The 21,393-nt window shown below is 41.9% G+C and overlaps 1 protein-coding gene across 1 annotated transcript; it reads right to left on the bottom strand.

The window, feature by feature from the left end:
- Positions 1-857: 857 nt before the first annotated feature.
- LOC125761623 (homeotic protein caudal) lies at positions 858-17,950 on the bottom strand. Its single transcript, XM_049422939.1, has 2 exons — positions 16,268-17,950; positions 858-2,784 (listed from the first exon to the last, which is right to left on the bottom strand). Exons 1-2 carry the CDS (start codon positions 16,857-16,859, stop codon positions 2,246-2,248), a joined length of 1,131 nt encoding a protein of 376 aa, XP_049278896.1. The 5' UTR covers positions 16,860-17,950; the 3' UTR covers positions 858-2,245.
- Positions 17,951-21,393: the final 3,443 nt, after the last annotated feature.

The following is a 21,393-nucleotide window of genomic DNA, read 5'->3' as shown; positions in this document are numbered from 1 at the left end:
GCTGCTCTCACGCACCGTTTCGACACGGTTTTTTTTGTTTTGCTGCTGGTTGAAATGTAGAACACGAGTGACCACCGTACAATATATGTTTTCTATGCGACCATTGTGTAACCACTGTGCAGCACTACGCCATGATGCGACACGAAGGTGATTCGCTACTATGGTGAACAACCTCCACAGCCTGCTACAACTGTACCGACTCAATGCCATGCGTTATTGTTCGCGGTACGTTTTCTTCGGACCAATGGGATCTAAAAGAGCATATACCGACCCGTGCAATTACCGTGGGAACTATCGGAATGCGCATCAATTAATTCTCATTGGTGTGTGAAACTATTAGCACCTTCTGGTGCGCTAGCCCAAGTTGATGCACACTATGCCGTTGAAGAGTGTGTGGTTAATGGGGTGGAAATGGAGTGAAAAACACTCAACCGCATACCATTTTCTACCCGATCGATCAAGATCCCAAAAAGGACATAGATTCGGCTGAGATTAAAGCAAAACCTAGAAGTCGCGGTAGCAGCATCAGAACTCTTTTTGAAGAGAAAAAAAATCAAGATGGCGACTATCATTGCTCTATCCATGGTCTAGCGGCAGCTGGTGCTGTGAGGATTGTTCAAAACAGAGAAACTTTCACCAACGATCGATCGATGGAGGGAGACTCCCCGAAGGCTACAGAGAAGATGATTATTGGCAAAGGCCAAATGTAGCATACCTTAGAGGGGGGGAAATAAATATCTTCCCATATTGAGGAAAACAAAACAAACAAAAAATCTATGCTTCTTTTTCACCTCTCAGTCACTCATCACTCGAATCACACGAACCAACTAGAAATGTGACGAAGAACGCGGTTATGATCTTGTTACTACAGAATCTATTCTTTATTGAGTTGCATCGTGAGTCGCTACGTCCATTTATGTGTTTTTTTCTCTCTCTCTCTCTGTGTATGTGTGTTTGTGTTTACATTTGCATTAATTGTTTTTTTGTTCTACATTACTTTACTACACGGTCGCGTTGCGGTTTTGTTTTTTTACTTCTAATAGCTTATTTTTTCATTTTACTCTCTGCCTTTACAAACGCAGCAATCTCTTAGAGATGAATCTCAAACAAAAAGTACCTAGTAAACATAAGCGATTGGAGAACAGCTCAAAAAACAGGGAGACGAAAACCGTAACCTCCTGTTGCCCCGGAAGGCATCGTAATACACATTTCTTCCATTTCCGAGCATATTCTCAATCCCACAACATGACGGCCTAACGTTATTACAGTTTTTATGCGCGCAATGCAGTTTGTTGTTTTGCTGTGTTTCCTGTACAATTTACAGCGTCACTTACATTAACCGAAACACCTATTTTACTGCTGTCATTCGTCAGGCTTCACACCCGACCGCCTGTTTGTTATCCCGCAAAGTAATAATAATAATTATTATTAATATAATAGTTTTAATAATACTCCCTAGCAAAAAGCATCGGAACAGAAACTCGTTTCGCGCTCGCTCCCCATCGTTTCGTTTGTCTGCTTGCTTGGTTATCGGTTATTATGCTAAAGTAAGATTAAAAGTATATCGGTTTTCTTGTTTTTTTACATTGCACGTGAATTAAATGGTTTACTTGTTTTGTGTTTGCGATGTTCCCTCCCGTCCCGGTCCGGGTTAGTTTTGATTTAGTTTTCAGTGTAGCTCTAATTAGGTTCGCGTACCTGTACCCATTAACCATCTGCCGGTGTTTTGGGTTAGGTCAAGAATGGATTACCTTTCGCTCCCCCAGCCACCAATGCATACAGCGCATTTGGTGAGCTGTAAAATCGCTTAATCTCAATCTCTTCCCTGGTAATGGTGAGATATTGGGTCCGTATTGATCGCATTAAAAAAAGGGTACAGTTACATCGAAATTAAATCCAAACTATGCTCTCCCCACCGCATCTTGCAACTAATCTCCCCATACAAACAATTGGGTGGTTTGTCTGTGAGTGTTTACAGCACAGTTTCCTGAACATTAAGAACGAACCCGGATTTATCGCCGCATCTCGTTTTTACCGCCAACCGTTACGAGTCGAGGGTCACACGTTAAAACCGTGGCTAGGTGCGATCGTAAAGCCTCCACTCTGCACGGTTGATCGCTGGCAGGATAATTCCACCCGGCCAATGTTGTTGTTGTTGGCGAATAAGCAATAAATAAAACCGGCCATGTAAACCGGGTACCGGAGCCGTGGCGTGGCGTGGCGATCATCGTACAGCTCAGCCACATCACATTATGCTGAGCGATGTCGGAGGCACCTGAGAGGCGGCCGCTACTGCCGCTGCGGCCTGGCTAAGCTGATGCTGCGATGTGGGAACACCGAGATGCGGATGTAGTGCTGGATGGTGACCGGGATGGTGGTGCAGTCCCATCGAACCCATGCCCATGCTCATTGCGCTCATCTGGTGCAGGTGCGATAGGTGCAGCGATGGTTCTAGCTTCGGTTTGGTGTCCCCCAGCAGGCTCGACACCGACTGTCCACCGTGCACAACGTTGTGGGCTTGCGAGTGGGCCGCCACCAGCGATTGCCCACCGAGACTGCCGACACCGCCGGTGCCCGTTTCGGCCTTCTTCTTCTGTTTGCGATCCTTGGCGCGACGGTTCTGGAACCAGATCTTTACCTGCCGCTCGGACAGTTGCAAGTTTTGCGCCAGTTCCGACTTTCGGCGGATCGTGATGTAGCGCGTGTAGTGGAACTCCTTCTCCAGCTCGAGCCGCTGCTGATCGGTGTAAACTACCCGGTACTTGTCTTTCGTTCGAGTTTTCCCTGCAATGGCAAAGTAAGATGGAAGAAACAACTGATGATAACTGATTTTGGGATATGTGGAAGATTTGGCACGAAAATCCCATGCCAAGAAGATCGCGATGAATATGTTCCCTGTTGGTGTTGTTGTTTGTGCATGGCTAATTAGACGACGAATGGCAGTGCCTGTGTTTATGACCTGTGTAACTGTGTGTCGCTTTATCGCTGTACTTCCACCAGCGTCGCTTTGCAAACTGGCGGTGGCGGTGATGACGAGTTGGAATGTGTCAATAAGTAATTGCTAATGACAACTCATTTTCGTGTTAACAAGCGTGTTATGACTTCAGGCAAAGGTAAGCTTACGTTGGGGACTGGGGGCAGGAAGGGGAGAAACAGCCAGTCAACATGTCCCTGCTTTGCCCACCGAATTCGGAACGGATGGACGAGCTGGTTCGTGAGCTGTACGTGAGTCAATATTTAACTACCATCGTTCCAAAAGGGAACGGAACCACGTAACGCCGCCACACAACGGGTACAACCCTGAATTACCTGGTGGTTGGTGTGATCTATCCGCACCTTCACATGGATACCTTCTCTTCCACCATTTCCCGAACCAAAAACCTCGTGCTGTGATAAGCACCAGAGAGACCTAGTGCTATGGTTTTGTTTGTTTGCCGGTGCCCCCATCTCGCCATCTAGTTACCCTCCGCTCCCGGTAACTGCAGATACTAGATTAGACATCTTCTTCTACGTCGTGACGCGTGATCGTGTATTATCCCGCAGTCAGGGGGTGCAGCCCGACGAAGTGATCTTATCAACATCTCCCGTCCAAGATACACATTTTTTCCACAGTTGAAGTAAACATTGCCACAGTTTCGCAGAACGAATTGTGATGGTGTTTTAAAAAACAAAACAAAAAAAACCACTTTTCCTATACCTAATTCTACTTCGGTAAAAAAAACGCCTGAGGTACAACCAAAAGTGTGACGTCTGACTCGTGAGCTAACTCCACCACAGAGTCGCCACGTGATTGATTGAAAAATGAAACTTAAGATCATTGTTAAAACATGGAACACTTCGCTATGATTCAATCAAATGTCCAGTTTTGTAGGAAGGTCATGTACAATAACAAATTAGCCAAATACGCAAATGAAACTTCAAGAAGAATTTGGAGTTGCGTTGACTGACGTTTTCCGTTCCGCACAAGGGGCAAAGACAAGACGCCAACGGGATGCCTGACAAGAAAGGCGACTAGGAGACAGATAAGTTCTCCAATCTACTTCTCGGTTCGCTCCCCCAAAACCACCTAACGTCGTACCTTCGCGGTATATCTTCATTATCGCCATCGTTAGGGTACGTTTTTTTTGTAATATGGCAGACATAAAGATAACCCTGTCCGACTTCGTGGTCCCATACGTTTGTTTAATTGCTCGTTCATATCTGACAGATTGTCGCAAAACGGAAACATTGAACATTACTGGCCAAAAAGAAAAACAAAACGAATCTTTGTCGAAGAAATGTATGTACGGCGGCATCGGGTATTCGGGTCTAGGTTATAACTGGTTCGCCTCCGAACTGAACTAATCATCCAGACCGGATACGGCAGCATGTACTGTTTGAATTCTTTCGTTTGTCAAAATCCATAAATTTTTTAGAAATCGCAACGCTTGACGCACGAGCAAGCGATCGGTTCAATATCATCTCAGTAGGTGATTTCAGTAATAAAATTAACAACAAACGGGAATAATACATCATCCATACACCTATCCCCGTGATCAGCAAAGCAAAAACTCACATATTTCCTTATTATGCTAGAGTGCATATAACCGTCACTATAATATTTATTTTTATTCCTTTTTTACTGCACAATTGAACACAAATGAACATGCATTCGCGATGAAAACATCCGAAGTAAATTTGTGTTTTGCATAGTACATAAAAAAATAACTTCAAACAATCGTACCATTGCAGCCACAACATTTGTTCCGGCTGTGAAACCATAGCCTAGAGCGCCTCTGTGCTATTCATCTTTATCACTCACCTCACCCCGAGAGCTTGGTGAAGGGAAAATCGGTCCCCCCGTTCCGACGGTATTAGAAAGACGGTTTGTGAGGTGGATACACGCGGGTTGGAACCGAAAGCGGTGCACTTCAAAGCGGTACCGCCTTTTTCTTAATCCATGATAACGGAAAATAACCCTTTCGCCGGTGACCTCAAAGTGAGACCGGTGTCTTCTAATGTTGTACCTTCGGTTGAATGTTGCGGTTTTTCGGTTTTTTTGCTTTTAATAATAAAAAAAAGAAATCCCTTCTCCTTCCTGCACGTACGCATGCTGTCAATGATGGTGGAAAATGTTGGGCAACATAATAACTGTAAGTAACTGTTGAATTTCGCACCAATTGTAACCCGTAAACGGGTGCTATTACGTCTGATCGTAGGAAAAGCGTAATTGCTAGTTTATAGTGTGCTTATACGCACGTTCGGAAGGTATTGGAAAGTTTCCCCCGCGCAACAGATATAACGTCAATTTCGGTTTAACGATCACTAAAAAAACCTTGAATCCAAAAACTCAGTGAATGTCTCAACGCAACGCTTGAAAGGATGATGTGTAATGGGGTTCGCTTGAACAATCGCCCAAATTGCAGAGGGACTAATTGCAACCACAATCTTTATAAAAGACAAGCGAAAAAAATCTCAACAATAGATCGTTCAAAATTGCAATGCTGAATGTCTCCAAAAAGCGGGATTGATGGAGTCAACATTGTTTACTACGCTTCATCAGACCGGGGCGGATTTCATCAAAAGAAATGAATGGAAAGCCCCGTTGAAAAGCCTCACGCAAATATTGCCTCGTTGTTAATCCAACTGCACCTTCGACTAACTGCTTGCGAACTTACGATTACATGCCGCGTTTTGGAACTCCTTTTTTTTAGTCATTTTCTGCTTCTGCTTCCTCTTATTCGGTTTAAATAACTCAGCAGGCGTTAAGTTTGGATCGGTAGTGATCGGTAAAAATTTTAACATAAAATAATTGTAACGATTGCCAAGTCAGAAAATCAAAGCAAGCCGACAGACAGATTCCGTAGTGGGAACCGTTGGGAACATGCCGACACAGAAGTTTGGGAAAAGCCCCACTACGACGTTGATTGATAATATCGATTGACAAATGGATTACCGAATATTAACACAAAATGGTTAATGCCAAACCGACAAAAGCGCACCCCTAATCCGTCTGGATAACAACCAAATTTACCTTCTGGACTCACCTTCTGCGGAGGTCCATCAACGTCAGCAGAAACATACGTTTGATGTTTTTGGTTTCTGGTTTATCCACAAGCATCGCAGTCAAAACATCAAAGGAATTGGGTCCCTTCCACCCAACAAAAAGAAGAAAAAAAACACATCACAATGCTTCATAAGCTGCCCTGCCCTATCTGTCCCGCCAGGTCTCAGTAAGGTTTGTGGTCACTATGTCTGACGTGGTTGCGCGGAAGAACTTCTCTCCAGCGGAAGCATCATTCGTAGTGCGGGAAGCGGGATCACCTTATCGAACTGTCATTTTTGGTATCCGGTGTGTGTGTGTGTGGGGGGGTAGGGGGGTGGTGAGTGGAAGGGGGAGAGAAGGGGTTTCTTCTTTATCATGTACACGCTAGCTGGATTAGGCAAAACGTCGACGACGACAACGACGTCGGATTTTAACTTTGTTTGGGAGCAGAAGAAGTACCCAGAAGTCTCTTCTGGCCACCCCGTGCAATATATGGGTGAGGTGTTTCTCCATCCCCTTAAGCTATCGTACACACGCGTATAGAGCTGTATGTATGTACTTATGTGTTCGTGTGGGGGTTGGAGGGTGAGGGGCGGAGGTATACCGCAGCCATGGTAAAAGGAATCTCGGCGCATCGTAAATAATTACTCCGTAATCTAGCGGCAATAAAAGCATTAATACTTTTATGATAAATATCAATATAATAATGGATATCAATTTTTATTTCGGCCATATATAACGCGGTCTGCGCGCGTAAGATTCGTGGCTTGGGTCGCGCAAAAGCAATGGCAAGCGCAGTCCGATCGTACCGACGTGGTTGTGGGATCGAATACCTGCGCTATTTGCTTTCTTTTATTGTTCAATTCCGATGGTAAAATCGATTACGGCCATTCTAAATCACCCGTAAATGGTGTATCTTCAGTAGCACCATAACAACCTTCATTTCTCTCTATTTTCGGGACCAACATTCCCAGCACAAAAGAAGGGAAAGATTTCCTTTGCTCTTGGGACATGCGTGCGTTCGTATGGGACATCTTACTTTCACCACCACTTTTACCACCACTGTCCTCGTAGGGGGAAGTGGTGATACATGTGACAATTTAGACATGATGTCCTCAAATCATCACCCTCATAACTTCACACCTCGTTGAGCGCTGATTATGAACATCCGCCGGTGTTCGGTGAGATGCAACAGGACATTTTACCTCCTCTCGGCAGAAAGGCAGATCTCCCGCTGGGATAATGGTTGTCTCACATGATTCGTTACGCACTTCCTTCCCCAGGGGGGGTGGAAAACATTTATCATTTATCACGCAGCGACTGGTCCCTAGTTTCTGTGGCTTTCCCGGGGGCTTCCGGATACTTATGCTTTCTAAAACCCAAACCGAAACAAAACATAGAAAACAGGGAAGTTCTTGTTGTTGACAGACCTCAAGGACGCAACGTACGTACACAAACACATTTCTAACAATGTCCACCCCCTAGTGGGTCCAAGGATAATACATAAATCTATCACCTTTTGGGTTGGTGTTTCCTGACCCGTTTGACCCAAAAATCGCTTTTTCGGTGAAAGATAGCTTTATTTGTTTGCTTTTACTCTCTCGGGGGCGTTTTGTTTGTTGCGTAACAGGCGTGAAGAATTTTGGCCTAGACGTGCCTTCTGGTACCCTTTCTGGTTGAAACAAAGGAAGAACAAACATTGACCAAACCAAGGACATCGTTTGGCGTTAATGTTTTGTGTCTTGTGGTGTGTTGGTGGTCTACAAAACTGCTTAAATTTGAGAGCCTTGTAATGAGATGGGATTTTAATTTAAATGTACATAAATTCTCCAAAAATACGCCTTTCAACAAATGACGATGCAGTTTGGTGTCTGGAACTCGTTTTTTGCTGCTCAGTGCTCGAAATATTGAAGAATTCATGACTTGCTATAGCTTGTGTTTTGTATTATTTGTTCTACGGCTTATTCTAAGGCTATGGGAGGCTCTTTGTATTTCCATATGATCATCTGCAACTTTGGTACAGATTCCCAATAGTTAGGATTGGGAATTAAAAGCAAAATATCATCAAAAATCTTCTTTCGAAATATTTGGTAGCCCAATTCTTCGGAAAAAATGGAGTTACTGAACTGAAGACATTTTGAAGATGTAGAAGGTTTCTGCATATGTTACCAAATCCTGCCGTTGCTCTACGGGAGAAAGACTTGTATGTACTTGCATTATGTACTTTTCATTATAATTTGTATAGAGACGTACCTCCCTTAAAACGACTTAAACACCGGAATGGATTAAACCCGCTTCAAGAGCGTTGCTTGAAAATTAAAATCAATCTGATTTGAACAAGCTTTCGTACGGAAAGAAAGGAACAAAAAAAAAGCTAAACTAAAAACAGTTAAAACTACATATCACCCTCGTATGGTGCGAACAATCGGCGATAAGCAAACGTGTGGCCTCTCAAATCCTAATCCCACGTATACGTTTATACTCACAATCCCCACTTGTCCCCTCGACCGAGCACACAAGTGAGTTCGGAACGGCTTTTATGAATAATAAAAACAAACAATAAAAACAAAACCGGTGCTAAAACCAAACTGTCCAGGATGTCTTAGGATCTCCGTTTATAAATAAACTGACTCGCGCCATGCCACAAACGACTACTTAACTCACCAACTCTAATCCTGCTCCCGTCGTGCATAAACTACAGTGGAAAACTAAAACCCATAACCCCTTTGGATGGTATGTGGGCCGACTTAATGCAACTGTCGGGCGGCAAAACTCACGAAACAATCGTAAAGTGACGACGATATACACGTCGGAATGTCGTTTTATCGTAAGCCACCGAAGGAAACCGAGAAACAAGATGGTGCTGGTTACCATAGCAACGTGTCAAAACATACACAAACACACACACACATGGGTGTTTTCATGGAGCACTCGACTCGAAATATCATCCATTTATGAAGCTCGGTGTGTTTATCGGAAAAAGGAAAACGGCTTGAAACGAAAAAAAAAATACACCACAACGAGAGAAGGCACCAGTTTTGGACGATTGGAAGTGTTTCCGTTTAGGATCCCGTGCAAAGCCATCGGACCGATCCGTATCGGGTCCCTTTACAGACGTTTAAGGACCAACTATTTATGCCGTCCTAATGTTTACGATCATGGTCGTAGTGTGTGTTGTAAAAGAATAAAATACTTCATCAGTGCAGGAAGGAGAGCTTGGCGGGAAGGGGGAAAATCTGGTTGTAATAGGTGAAGAAGAACGAAAACAAAAACAAAAAGAACACTACATTACAGAAGAGTGAAGTGGTCAACAGAGATGCTGGACGACAAATCTATTATCACAAGCTCTATTACTTAGTCGATGGTGGGGTGTCGATGTAGATAACAAATTGTTATTTTCCCCATAATTCGCATTCGTAGTGCGAAACGTTTGAATAAAATCACAGTTTGTTTGTGTTTCTTGCAAAAGCAACGAGAAAATCTGTTCACTTATGAACAGTTGTTTAATAATGCAGGAAGAAAATTGTATTTCCCTCTGCTCAAAAGCAACACAATTGAAGTACAAAATATTTTTCACACTCACTCAATTATCGTTACTGTTTAATTTGGTTCCATTTCATTTTCCAACCAAACAACCCAGAAAAAACTACCCTACGAAATTTTCCTCTTCATCTTGCTTACCAAAAACCCCGTACCTATTCAGTTAATTTTCGCAATTTTCCCCATGGGACCGCTTTCGTGTTTTTGGTAACAATCTGAGCAACGGCACTGCGACAACTACCCGAGATGACAGATAGTCGTTGTCATTTGTCAATTTTCTTCTCATCGCCTACTCAACTGGTTGCTGGTGCAAGAGTAACCGTGTAATGAACTGTTGTTCCATGTGCTTCGGATCTCCCGGCAAAAGAGGAAAAGGTAATTTTGCGCTTCAACATTCATTTACATATCCATGTCGACGATTTACACACCGTTGCTTTATGCTTGTCTGTATGCACGCATTCGCAAAAGCTCATTTGCCGTATCGTCCAATGAAGGACACCTTACGGAACGTTCGTTCACATGTTGCCGAGTACATTTGCTTCGACCATTCCGGCAGCCCTTCGTGGGAAAGCCCTTCCTCGAATGGGGCAAAAACTAAAACTCACGGCCGTCTCTGCCCGGAAGCGCAGATCCTTGCATATTATATGCCTTGATGTTTGAGTGCCTTCGTCTGATAGCCGGAGGGCCGAACGGTCGGCAAACTACAACAACAAGGGTCGGGGGTTCAATTATGTTGTAAAATATTTTCCCTATTTCTTAAAGGTAGGTTTGTAATGGATGCAGGAAGGAACAAAAATCGCATATGCACTTCAAACACGAGGTCCGATGGCGTGGTCGGATGGTTCGACTGGTTCCTGCAAGATGCAAGATGCAAATAGTTTTTGCTCAGTCGGTTCTGGTGTTTATTTAGGATTGTGCTGCATTCTAAAAAGGAGTGTCCTGATAGTGTTCCCGTTGAAAGGTTTTATTGGTCTATCTGGGGTAGTTTTTTCAGAGTATCGAAACAAAGAGTATTTTTGATATTTTTTTTTCTTTTTTACAACCTTATTCTTCACGTCCCCCTTTAAGATATTTGTGTTTTTTTGTTGTTGTTGAAAGCTAATACAACTACATCCTGTTTGCTATATTGACAGTATTTTCCATATCTATCGGTACTGCCAGACATATTTCTAGGAGCTTTCACTTAAACTCAGCTTGAACTTTATTTTAGCCAGCGATTAATAGGGATCACTGCCTTCTTACGCATGATTGATAGCTCCTGGTGGCCGGCTGACATTCTAGATCCTGGTCCCCCAGTTCGAGGAATCGAAACCACCAAACCCAACCAAAAGAATTTGGAGGGATTCGAAAAATCGATTAATCAAATCACCCTGTCAGTGTGGTGTGATAACGTGTACCGAACAACAACCAAAAAAAAAACTCGTACAAACATTCACTCCCCAGGATACCGGGTTCCACCTTAATATCGTAGCGTACCGATCGATGAAAAAAAAAAGAAACGAAATCGACCACTTTAATGACGACAACCGATGGCGATGACGATGGCCATCAAGCGAACGATAACGGAAAAGAAACAGGGCTCTGCCGGGCGTACTAAATTCGCGTTCACCTCGAAACCATCGAAGCTTCTCACAATCGAATCAGACCTGATTAATCATCGGATTCCATGAGAGCTGTACCGTATGTCCGGGGGCGCCCTATACCACAGAAGAAAAACAAAATGGCCGTCCGTCCGCTTTGTGCCGATTGTTTGATCGATTATTGCGCAGTGGTGGTGCTTGGTGGTTGAGATTAGAAAATGTGTGCTATACTACCGCGTAAGGTAAGAAAAGAACCCAAAGCCGAAGCTAATTGGATTGTTCAGTTGCGTAAGCGTATTGATACGCTTTTTGATGCATGCTTTGTTTTTTTGGGAAATTCCAAACGTCTCCCATGCAACATTTTGGGGATGAGAAACGTTCGATAAGATTATTCAAAACTTCACGTTGGATGGTGTTTGAAATTGCGCAGACTGGCACACATTGTATATGGTGCATTGCGTGAAAAATTTCATTCACCGGAAAAGACTCCCTGTTGTAGCGCTTCATCGCAATCGATCGATGATTTATAACATTTATAACCCCTTTCGCGCACTATAAGCTGTTGGGTAAATTGTGTATAGTTCCTACCGTTGTTTGTGTTGGTCACTTTATTTATTTTTTTTTAAATCAGCCAGAGGTATCAATCAATCGAAATGATATACGATTGTGTTAAAAAGAAACGAAAGTGATCCCAAAAAGGTGTATGGAAACGACTGCACCAAACAAACATAACAGCATTATTTAAATACCAAAAGTAAAAAAAAAAACAGAAAAAGTTGAAAAAAAAGAATTTGCTTTTATGAAAGAGTGAAGAGAGAAGAGAAAAAAAAACAAGAAGTGATATATTGTAGCGTTACCTGTGGACACTTGCGTATCGTACGCGTCGAAGTTTGTGAGGGAGTGTTTTTGGGGGACGGGGGAAAGCACGCAAAGGCAAGGCGGAGGGCAAGAGAGCGCAAGAAGTGAACCAGCCGCGGCATGTCCAACGGTCTGACCAAATACTTACATTTTCCTGCGAAAAAAAATGCAAATCGGTCGAAAGAAGAAGAAGAAAAGAAGGAGAAGAAAAAACATCATTAGCACTCTTTCTTGTTTTCCAGGTGTGAGGGGGTTTTTGTTTTCTTTTGGGGGAAGTTTGAAATTGATAAATCATCAGTGTGAGAGATTGGCGCATACGGGTGAGTGATTCTTTTTTTTTAATTTTTTTGTTGCACAACCAAAAAAAACACGCAAAATCAGCAAGAAGAAGTAGCGAGCAAGTTATGTTTTTTTATTTTTTTTTACAAATGTTACAACGCAAGTAGGTGAAGAAAGATCCAAACGGTGTTTTGTGCAGTGGGGAACAAAAGTCGACAAACGTGATGTGATTTGGTGAGAAGCAGATCATTTTTTGTTTTGTACATGGAAGGGTTTACACTTCATGGAGTTGAAGTCTTTTGTAAAAGCAGGATGGTGCTTAGTTTAGTTCGACACGAAACAAGTTGGGAGCTTTTGGAAGGTACAAACATTCGAAAAGGTTAAAAAAAACTCTTTCAGAAATGCAAACGAAGTTTAGTTTAGCTTAGTACAAGTTTACATAATTTCATACATTTTTATACATTAAATAAACAATCTGTTAAATTCACAAAACTTTAAAAAAATCCGATTTTAGCAAATGTAATGTAAACCCACATTAGATACTTTTGACACGATTACAAATTAATCCCAAAAAAGCCCCCTTCCTTTGTTCCAAAAAAAAGCCTAAGTTCCCTTTTCTGTGCTACCCTCCCCGTGGAGTAAACATACAACGTACGGTATGACGAATAGTTTGCACTAGTTTGGGAGAGAAAAAAAAGGCTTGTAAATCTCACAACCACTAATGTAAAAAGAAAACATAGAGAGAAAAAAACCTCCTCACATACTGAAACCATCTAGTAGCGCGTTTTAATGGGCTTCTTTGATTTGATTTGGTTTTATTTTTTAGTTTTCCCTTCTACGCGTTCCTCTTTCGGTTACGATCGAGTTGAATTTGTGGGTAATACCCCAACACTACTTAGTTTTTTTTTTCTTTTTCTTCTAACTCCCTTCAAACGATGTGTGTGATGTCAGGACGGTTTTTGAGAGGTTTCCCGTTCTCTTCCCATTCAAAGGAAAGCAGTTACGAGCACGAGATAGGAAACTGCCATAAATATTAAATGCCATAAAAATATACATAAAGCGAATAAATTAATAGTGATACGCTTCGGTTTTGTTGGTGAGTTTTTTTGGAGAAGAAACGAAAGAAGGATGGGGAGGGGTGGGAGGCGGGTAGTGTGTAGGAAGGGTTGATGGAGCTTAAACTTTGAGCAACACTGAGACTCAGTATTGTTTCCATCGTTTCTGGCTGGTGGTTGATGTCTTTACGGGCCCCGATTTTAGTTCTTCTTAGTTTAGATTCCAAACAGCAGCACCGTCCAGGGTCGCGGTGCGAATCGAGGAATGCCTAATTAATATTCCACCTCAATGCCATTGCCACATTTTTGGGGCCACGGGAGTTCGGGCGGGGAAGTAAAGAGGAAGGAACAAAACTGCACAACGCATTCATAATGTCAGAGAGCAGAGGACGTAAGGAAGGTCTCTTGCTCTACAAAATGCTTCAGCGTATAAAGCTTCCCCACTATTGTTTCGCTTCAGTATCCACGGTTGTGAGTGGCTCAACCGTAAAGAACATGGCGCGAATGGAACAAAATGGAAGTTCACAGTTGCTCTGAATTCAGCAACTGTTCACCGTTCCTCGCTGAGATCGTAAGGAATCGATCGATCTGGTGTGGTGTAAATTTAAAATTCTGTTGGACATGCAAAAGTAAATCAAGCCACATGCTTTTATTATAGAAACAATTTCATAGCAGAAAAAAAACATAATTCGTTATTTAAAAAAAATGCAAATATTGTTTAGGTTTCATACCACCAGATTCCACCGGCGCGAAGTCTTGCAGGGATGGTGCCGAGCAGATGTTGATAAGGCCTCCTTTGGTTTGGTATGGTTTTTAGTTTGCAGATGGGAGGGGAAGATTTGTTTTTTTCCCCCATAACAACATCGAGAAATAGAGATGGAGAAACAACGGGCAAGAATGTTAAGTTTTGTTCATAATTTTCATATGAAGTCGGCAAAATGGATATATTCGTTAAAAATGTATGCAGCCAAAAAGGTTTAAACAATAACAGAACAATGCAAGCAGCAAACAAAAAGAAAACACATTTCGGTAAACTTATGTTAGGAACATACTAAAATCACGTACATAAATATTGTTTTAAATTCGATATACGCTACACATTGATTGAAAATGCTAGAACTAGAGCAAACTTCTTTTCTTCTAGCAAACACCTTCTATGGGCGTAGAGCTGTAATTTCAAAGCTAGAAAAATGAAACCCGCCGTTTAGTAGCCAAGTGGCAAACGAAATTAGACGCTAATCGGTAGAAGCAACACAGCTACCGGACCGCGGGGCTAATGGAAAAGTTACCGGCACAAAGAAATGGACCCATTTCCGGGCGGGTGCTAATGGAAAGCGCAACCAGCCGCCGGCTTCTTGAGCCAGTTCGGGGCTTCTCATGCCTGCTGCTTAAGTGTTTCTGTCGCTCGAAAAAAAAGCGTATTATTTCTCGGTCCCCGGGAGGAAGGTAAGGGAAATGATCCGTAGAAGCGAAAGAGCCAGACAAGCAAAAGCATGGCAGCTGTCAAAAGTTGGGAAGCGAAGAAGACGATCGCCATGGCAACGGGTTTGGTTTTTGGTTTCCTTTCCTTTGGAAGAGGCAGGAAGGATCGACGAACATGCAGAAGAGATTTGATCCTTTTTCGTCCGTTTCATTATGCCGATGCAGCCATTTTGTTGTGCCTTTTAGGAAACACACCATTTAGTGACGGACGACATGAAGACACACGCACTTCCAGCAGATAAATCATTCGATCGATAAAACACAAACCGTATCGAAATAGAACTGTGCAAGGGAACGTCGTTCTAGTGTTTCATACCCAATTTCGGAGCTGTTCTTAATGCAGAACAATAAGCGTTCTACTCCCAAGGATGTTTTGTATGTGTTTTGAAAAGTTTTGGGAAACAGTGGATAAAACCAAACCAAACGTTTCACCACATGATATCAAGCTTCAAATAAAAAGGGAAGATAAGAAAAAGGAGACAACGAACGAAACAAAAAATACTCCAAGTACCAACCAGGCACATATTCTCTCATCGGCAAAGAGGAAACATATCATGCACCGGGGGACATAAATCAATCCATTTATTCCATTCCTTTGCTTCAACTTCTCGTTCTGCGTTCTTCATTTTTAATGGCCTCCAAATTTGATAGCTTTCGTAGTCCCCCTGTTCATACAACCACACCTCTCCCGATATAACCCGAGCACAGAATGATGCAGTTATTGTGGTTACGTATCCATGGTGACCACAGCAAGGTTTATGGAATGTTTTGGGTAATAAATTCTTCGGCACAACGTTCAAGAGCTCTCGGAAAGGAGATCAGTTGAAGAAATCTGATGATGTTTGACGGTTCATAAACAGGAACAGACTCGGATACGGATAATGGTTGTTGCCGTGAGGTTGGGGGAGGCAAAACTCGTAAAACAAGACAGCATATAATGTGTGTTCGTTACTGCGTTCTGCGTGTGTATACGCATTCTCACACGCAAAACGAATGTACACGATCCGCAAAAACAATAAAATCGGAACCGAAAGAATAAGAACGAGTGAGATAGCGAAAGAAGGAGTAAAGCATTTGCCGGAGGTAAAAAAAAAGAATTTGCACATTCAAATAGGAATATTCAAATAGTATGGTTATGTCACATTCATTTCTTAGCCGCGATTTACATGCTTCTGGGGGTGTATTTTTTTGTGCAAAAATTTTTAATAAAAACAGAAGACATTTAAATGTACAACACACGTACAGGCACTCAATTTACAAGGCTACATAAGGAAAAGGAAAGATTTGAAAACACTCAACAAAATGCATCATGCATGCCATTCGAACATTCCCGTGTGTGTAGGTAGTACCCGGTTGGCAAATCAAAACAACAACAAAACAACAACCATCTCGTGATAGTAACAAACTTAACTATTCAATCTTTGGAAATATCGGAAGTGCACACTAACCTGGATTCGGTTGACTCTGGTAGGATTGCTTCTTCATCCACTCGTATGGACTCTTGACCGGTGTCGGGCGAGGTGTAATCTGCGGCGACGCTGATCCCGTCGGTGCACCCGGGCTGGACATGTCACTCCCGGACACGGTAATCGGTGGTGACGGTATACTGTGCAGTCCATCGGTAAGATGATCGTGTGCATTGCCACCACTCGCATTGCCCCCATTATTGCTGCCGTGGTGATGATGGTGATGGTGATGGTGCAGGTTCGGGTTCTGGCCAAGATGCAGTCCACCACCGGCACCGGTACCACCGTTCGATCCACCAGCACCTGGGCTTGAACCGTGCGCAAGACTCAGCCCGGATTGGGGCGGTGTCGAGAAATTTTCATGACCGCTCCAATCGGGCGACTGTGAGTGGAAGACGTGCGGATGTGGATAGTACATGGTGGGCTGGGGTGACGATTCACCATCACCGAGGAACTGAGGATGGGGCGGCTGATGCTGGTAGTTGCCCGCGTACCACCCGGATGGTGCCGAGTAGGGCAGATTGCCGCTGTGATTCTTCGGATACATCGCAAAGTGATTATAGTAGGACACCATCTTGATCGGTACGGATGTTCAGTTCGTCACTGTTTGCAAAACACGGTTAAGTAATCCTTCTCGGTAGACGCGCGCTCTCATGCGTTCGGTTCTCTTGTCACAGATTTGCAAGATTGTTAAACTAACACCAACACACGAAGTACGCGCTTCATTGTTTTAAAGTTGGTCACCAGTAAATTGGGGCTTCGTTTCACTCACTTCACTTCCGTACTTCCTGTCTGTGCACAGATTCACATAACACTTTTCCGTCGCTAAAATGATCACTTGCCTTCAAACCATTCTACACAAAGGCCGTTCTACACGATCGTAAACAAACATTTGACACACCAAGTGTCCACACCGTATGCTATGAGTATTTTAATTTGGGTTTTTTTTTTCTTTTAGCAATAGGTCACATACGCACTCTAAATGCACTGTAATTCTTTTTCACACCCAAAACAAACGAAACAATGCGACCACCAGAACTCACTGAAACAGCGGCAGCACATCCAGCGAGAGAGTGATACGACGTTCCGTTCGGTACGACGTCCACAACACAACAAACATGAAAGCTGCTTTGCTTTTCGTTCGCGTACTGTCGCAGACACCAGTCGACTGATAGGCGATGCGTGTGCGATTGTGATTGTTTGTTGCCGTTGTTTGCTCTCGATTCCATGCCCTCCGATGCGGCTCCTTCACTGTGCCTGCACCGAAACCATTTTCCACCCAAAATGCTTTACCCCGGAAAGGAGGCGTTACCTGCTACCTTCAACGGCCAATAAGTGTTCGGATTGCATTCGTATGAAGCGGACATGTTTTTTCTGTCAAAAGGTGTACTCTTTTTGTCGTGGGCTGTCAGCGTTTGCTAGAGCAGGATGACATCTGTCACGCGTCTGCCATCTTACTCTGGTTCGCTTGCTATGAAGCGTGAAACGCACGGTAAGCTTTCTCTTTTGTTATTTTTTTCTTCTATTGCTCCTTTCTTTTAACCCATCTCGTTTGGTTTTGTAATTTTTCGTTGCAAACAGGCTACATCTTCAGCATAACACCATCAACGAAATAGCAAAATGCTAAACCCTTGGCAAGGGAAAATGGGGAACTTGGAAGCGGACGACAAGCTGTTCTGCTCTTCGAAACGAAACAAAAGACTGAAAGAGAGAAACCTGCGCTGTGTTAGCGCGAAAAAGCTGAACACATCACCGTCAGCGTGTCTGTCCTGTGTGTTTTTTTTTGTTTTATACTGCTCAGTAGAACGGTCTCTGCAATGATAATGATGTTTGATTAATACCCTCGTAATAACCCGTATTTATCCGCATCGAGGGGAATAGAAAATATAGCGCACGGTGCGCCTTCCAGCACGATGCGGTTCCCGGCACACAAAGCCTTGCGATGTACGTCAGGCTCTTGCGCGATTTGGGGTTGGTAACTCCCATTTGCGCTAATGAAGCCCTGGGAGTTTCTAGCCGTGTAGTTCCCTTGGACGTTACGAACGGCTGGACGGAGCTGGAGCGCAGAACTAGCAGATGAACGACATTCTAATGCTCTTTGCATTAGCAGAAAATGGATGAAGGTTTTATGGTGCGGCACTAAAATGGTACTTTAAATATGCTTTTCCAAGCAGGGCAACACTAGGCAAAACTGGCGATACACAATCTGCCTGAGCAGCCAGACACATTCATGGGGTTTCGTAGGCAGTAGTTAGGACGTGGTTTGCCAGCTTTCTATTCAGCGTTGACGAAACCAATCACAAACATCAACAGTGATTTGGTAGAATCGAAAAAGTTTCGTTTTGTTTGTTGTATTTTTGGATGAAGATTTTACTGAAACGCTCATGGTTCATTAGATGATTGGATGAAAAACACTTTTATTCCGTAATAAAAAAACAATAATTCAATCCATTGAGTTTGAAGAAATAGCATTTTTTGCCTTTATATTTGAATATCTTATTTACTAGCATAAGAACGACCTATTTCATAATCTATGGACACTAATGGTACATTTGATTTTAATTCTGACTTATTAAGGTGAGTGGAAATTCGTTTCGAATGCGATCTTTTCTAATAACCCGTTGAAGAAAAAAAAATAGAAAATTGTATTCTGCAATTATTTTTTTCTGTCATTTAAGTTTTATTAAAATATAGATTCCACGGTTACATTTTTTTCAATTTCATAAGTTAGGTTTAGAATATTTAAATTTCATTTTCATCGATTTATCATTCAATAGTGATATGCTGGATTTCCTTTATAACGGATACGATCGCCATTCGTTTTAGAATGACCAAATATAAAAGATTATGATAAAAGTAGCCATTTTCTTTAAGTCAACTACTTTAGAGTTTAATAATTTTTTTTTATTAAATTTGATTTCATTTCATTTCAAGGGATTTTTCAAGTCGAATTATTCTAATACGAATTTATTACCAATTTAGATTTATTCTTTACTTCAATAGCATAGGTACTTTTAAAATTTATCAGGAATATTTTTGTTCAATCAGAATATTTCAGTTAAAAAGGCAAGCCATGCGCATGACGCGTAGAACAGCTCAAGATACAACTTCTCCACAGACGAAAGCAAACCCTATCACATCATAATACTATTCGTTTTCCTTTTTTCTTCCCAATGGCGGAAATTACGACACCATGAATCACAGACCGTAATATGACCATGATACCATCACCCACGCCACCGAGCACCAACACCATCAGCTAAACAGTCCCCAGTTTTATGTTCTTTGCTTCATTTTAATTTTTTTCCCGCCACTACCCTGTACCCCAAAAAGCACCTTCCTCTTCTGTATGCCGTGTGTGTGTCCTTGCTATTTTCGTGGGAGATGGAGAAGGTACCAGGATTCTATCAACACAGGCCAACAGGCCAACGGGTGGCGGGTGTTCGCCACAGGGTTCTCTTTAGTGTGCGCGACAAGTTACCCAGGGCCACAAGGTTCCGCCCTTTGAAGTGCACCCACCCTGCCTGGGGGTAGCAAAAACATGGCCAGCAAATCTGTTACCATCGGGTGCGGTAATAAAGCATATTTTTGGCTAGAAAATGAAAATAAAACTCCCTTTTTACCGATCACTGTATCGGTCCGCAAACTGGGGTTTTTGGGTGCAAAGAAGTTCACTTTAGTTCACGGGGTAGAATAAATTCCATAACTGATATAAAAAAGGAACCTTCCGAACTGGAGTGGTCGTTTTTTTTCTTTGGTTGTTGGTTGTTGATGCTTTAGCTATGCTTATGTTTTGCTTTGTTTGGTGGATTGATTTTTTTCCCTCCCCACGGGCTACAACTTTACAACCTTTGCGATGTCTGCGGTGTATAAAATTGATTAAAACAACAACAAGCAGGAATAAATTAATTTTATGTCGGGGTTATGTTTTCGTATGCAGTTTTTTTTGTAATGTAAAACCAATGCAAGAATTGCACGAACAATTCTACAGAAACCATCTAGGTATAAAGTCAAAAACAGTTATGCGAAGAAAAGTTTAAATCATGTTTTGAGAACTCTTTTTTCGTTTCTTTTTCTCAACTCTTTCCCGGCACAACCGTTTGGCATGGGTTTGTCGGATTCTTTTTTGCTTTGTCAGTATTGTAATTTCAACGATTTTTCTTTTGCTGGTTTACCTTGCTTGGTCATCTATTTTTGTGTGGAAAGATGTTACAAATTTACTTTGTGATTTCCGTATGTTTCTCTTTTCTTTCTGTATGTTTTATTCCAATTTTTTTATTAGGGCTTTAACAAGAAGAGTAGTGATCAGTCGTGAAAACAGACTAAACAGGGATAATGCGCCATTTTTGAAACTAATATTCAACACCAACAAATGCATGTTGTTTTTACGATAACAATCTATAGAAAAAAATATATTACATCAATATCGCAAAAGCAACATTTTGTAGCATCTTTAACATTAGGGACAATTATAATTCATATCCTGTGTATATAATTCATATCCTACAAAAAAGAAGAATTCATAATTTAAAAGAGTCTTTCAGGATTTTTTTTTTTGCATAGTGTCATTTGGCAAATTAAAATATTATACTGAAATGTACGGAGCATTTGGGTTGAGGACATCCACGGATATCCAACACATGCGCCGATGTATTAATGGTAATATATGGGACTAAATTAAAAAAAAAATTAAGGTATTTAAGTCAATTCAATTCTTCCGGTTATGCAAGCAAATAAACTAATCGATAGTAAAAGTTCAATTCATTATTATGTAATATAAATTATGGCCAATAATACAAATACTATATGCTTGGAAAATAATATTAGTAATCATGTATTAGTTGCCTTAACTATATGTACTACCAAACTTTTCACATGTGTATGATCTAAATAGTTGAGTATATCACGCTCAGTTTACAGTTTATAGCATTATTGACACATAAATACATGAATAAAAAGATATTTGTTTAAAATTAAATGGATATTTCTTAACCTAGATTTTATCTGTTTATTTATCAAAACTGAAACAGGGACAATTGGATAACATTGTAACAAATGACCAAGAAAGAAAAGGAATTTCATATCAAAGAACGTCACTGTCGGCAATC

This window comes from Anopheles funestus, chromosome 2RL (genome assembly GCF_943734845.2).
Source record: "Anopheles funestus chromosome 2RL, idAnoFuneDA-416_04, whole genome shotgun sequence".
Classification (NCBI taxonomy): Eukaryota; Metazoa; Arthropoda; class Insecta; order Diptera; family Culicidae; genus Anopheles; species Anopheles funestus.
This window is presented reverse-complemented; position numbering and strand designations above follow the sequence as displayed.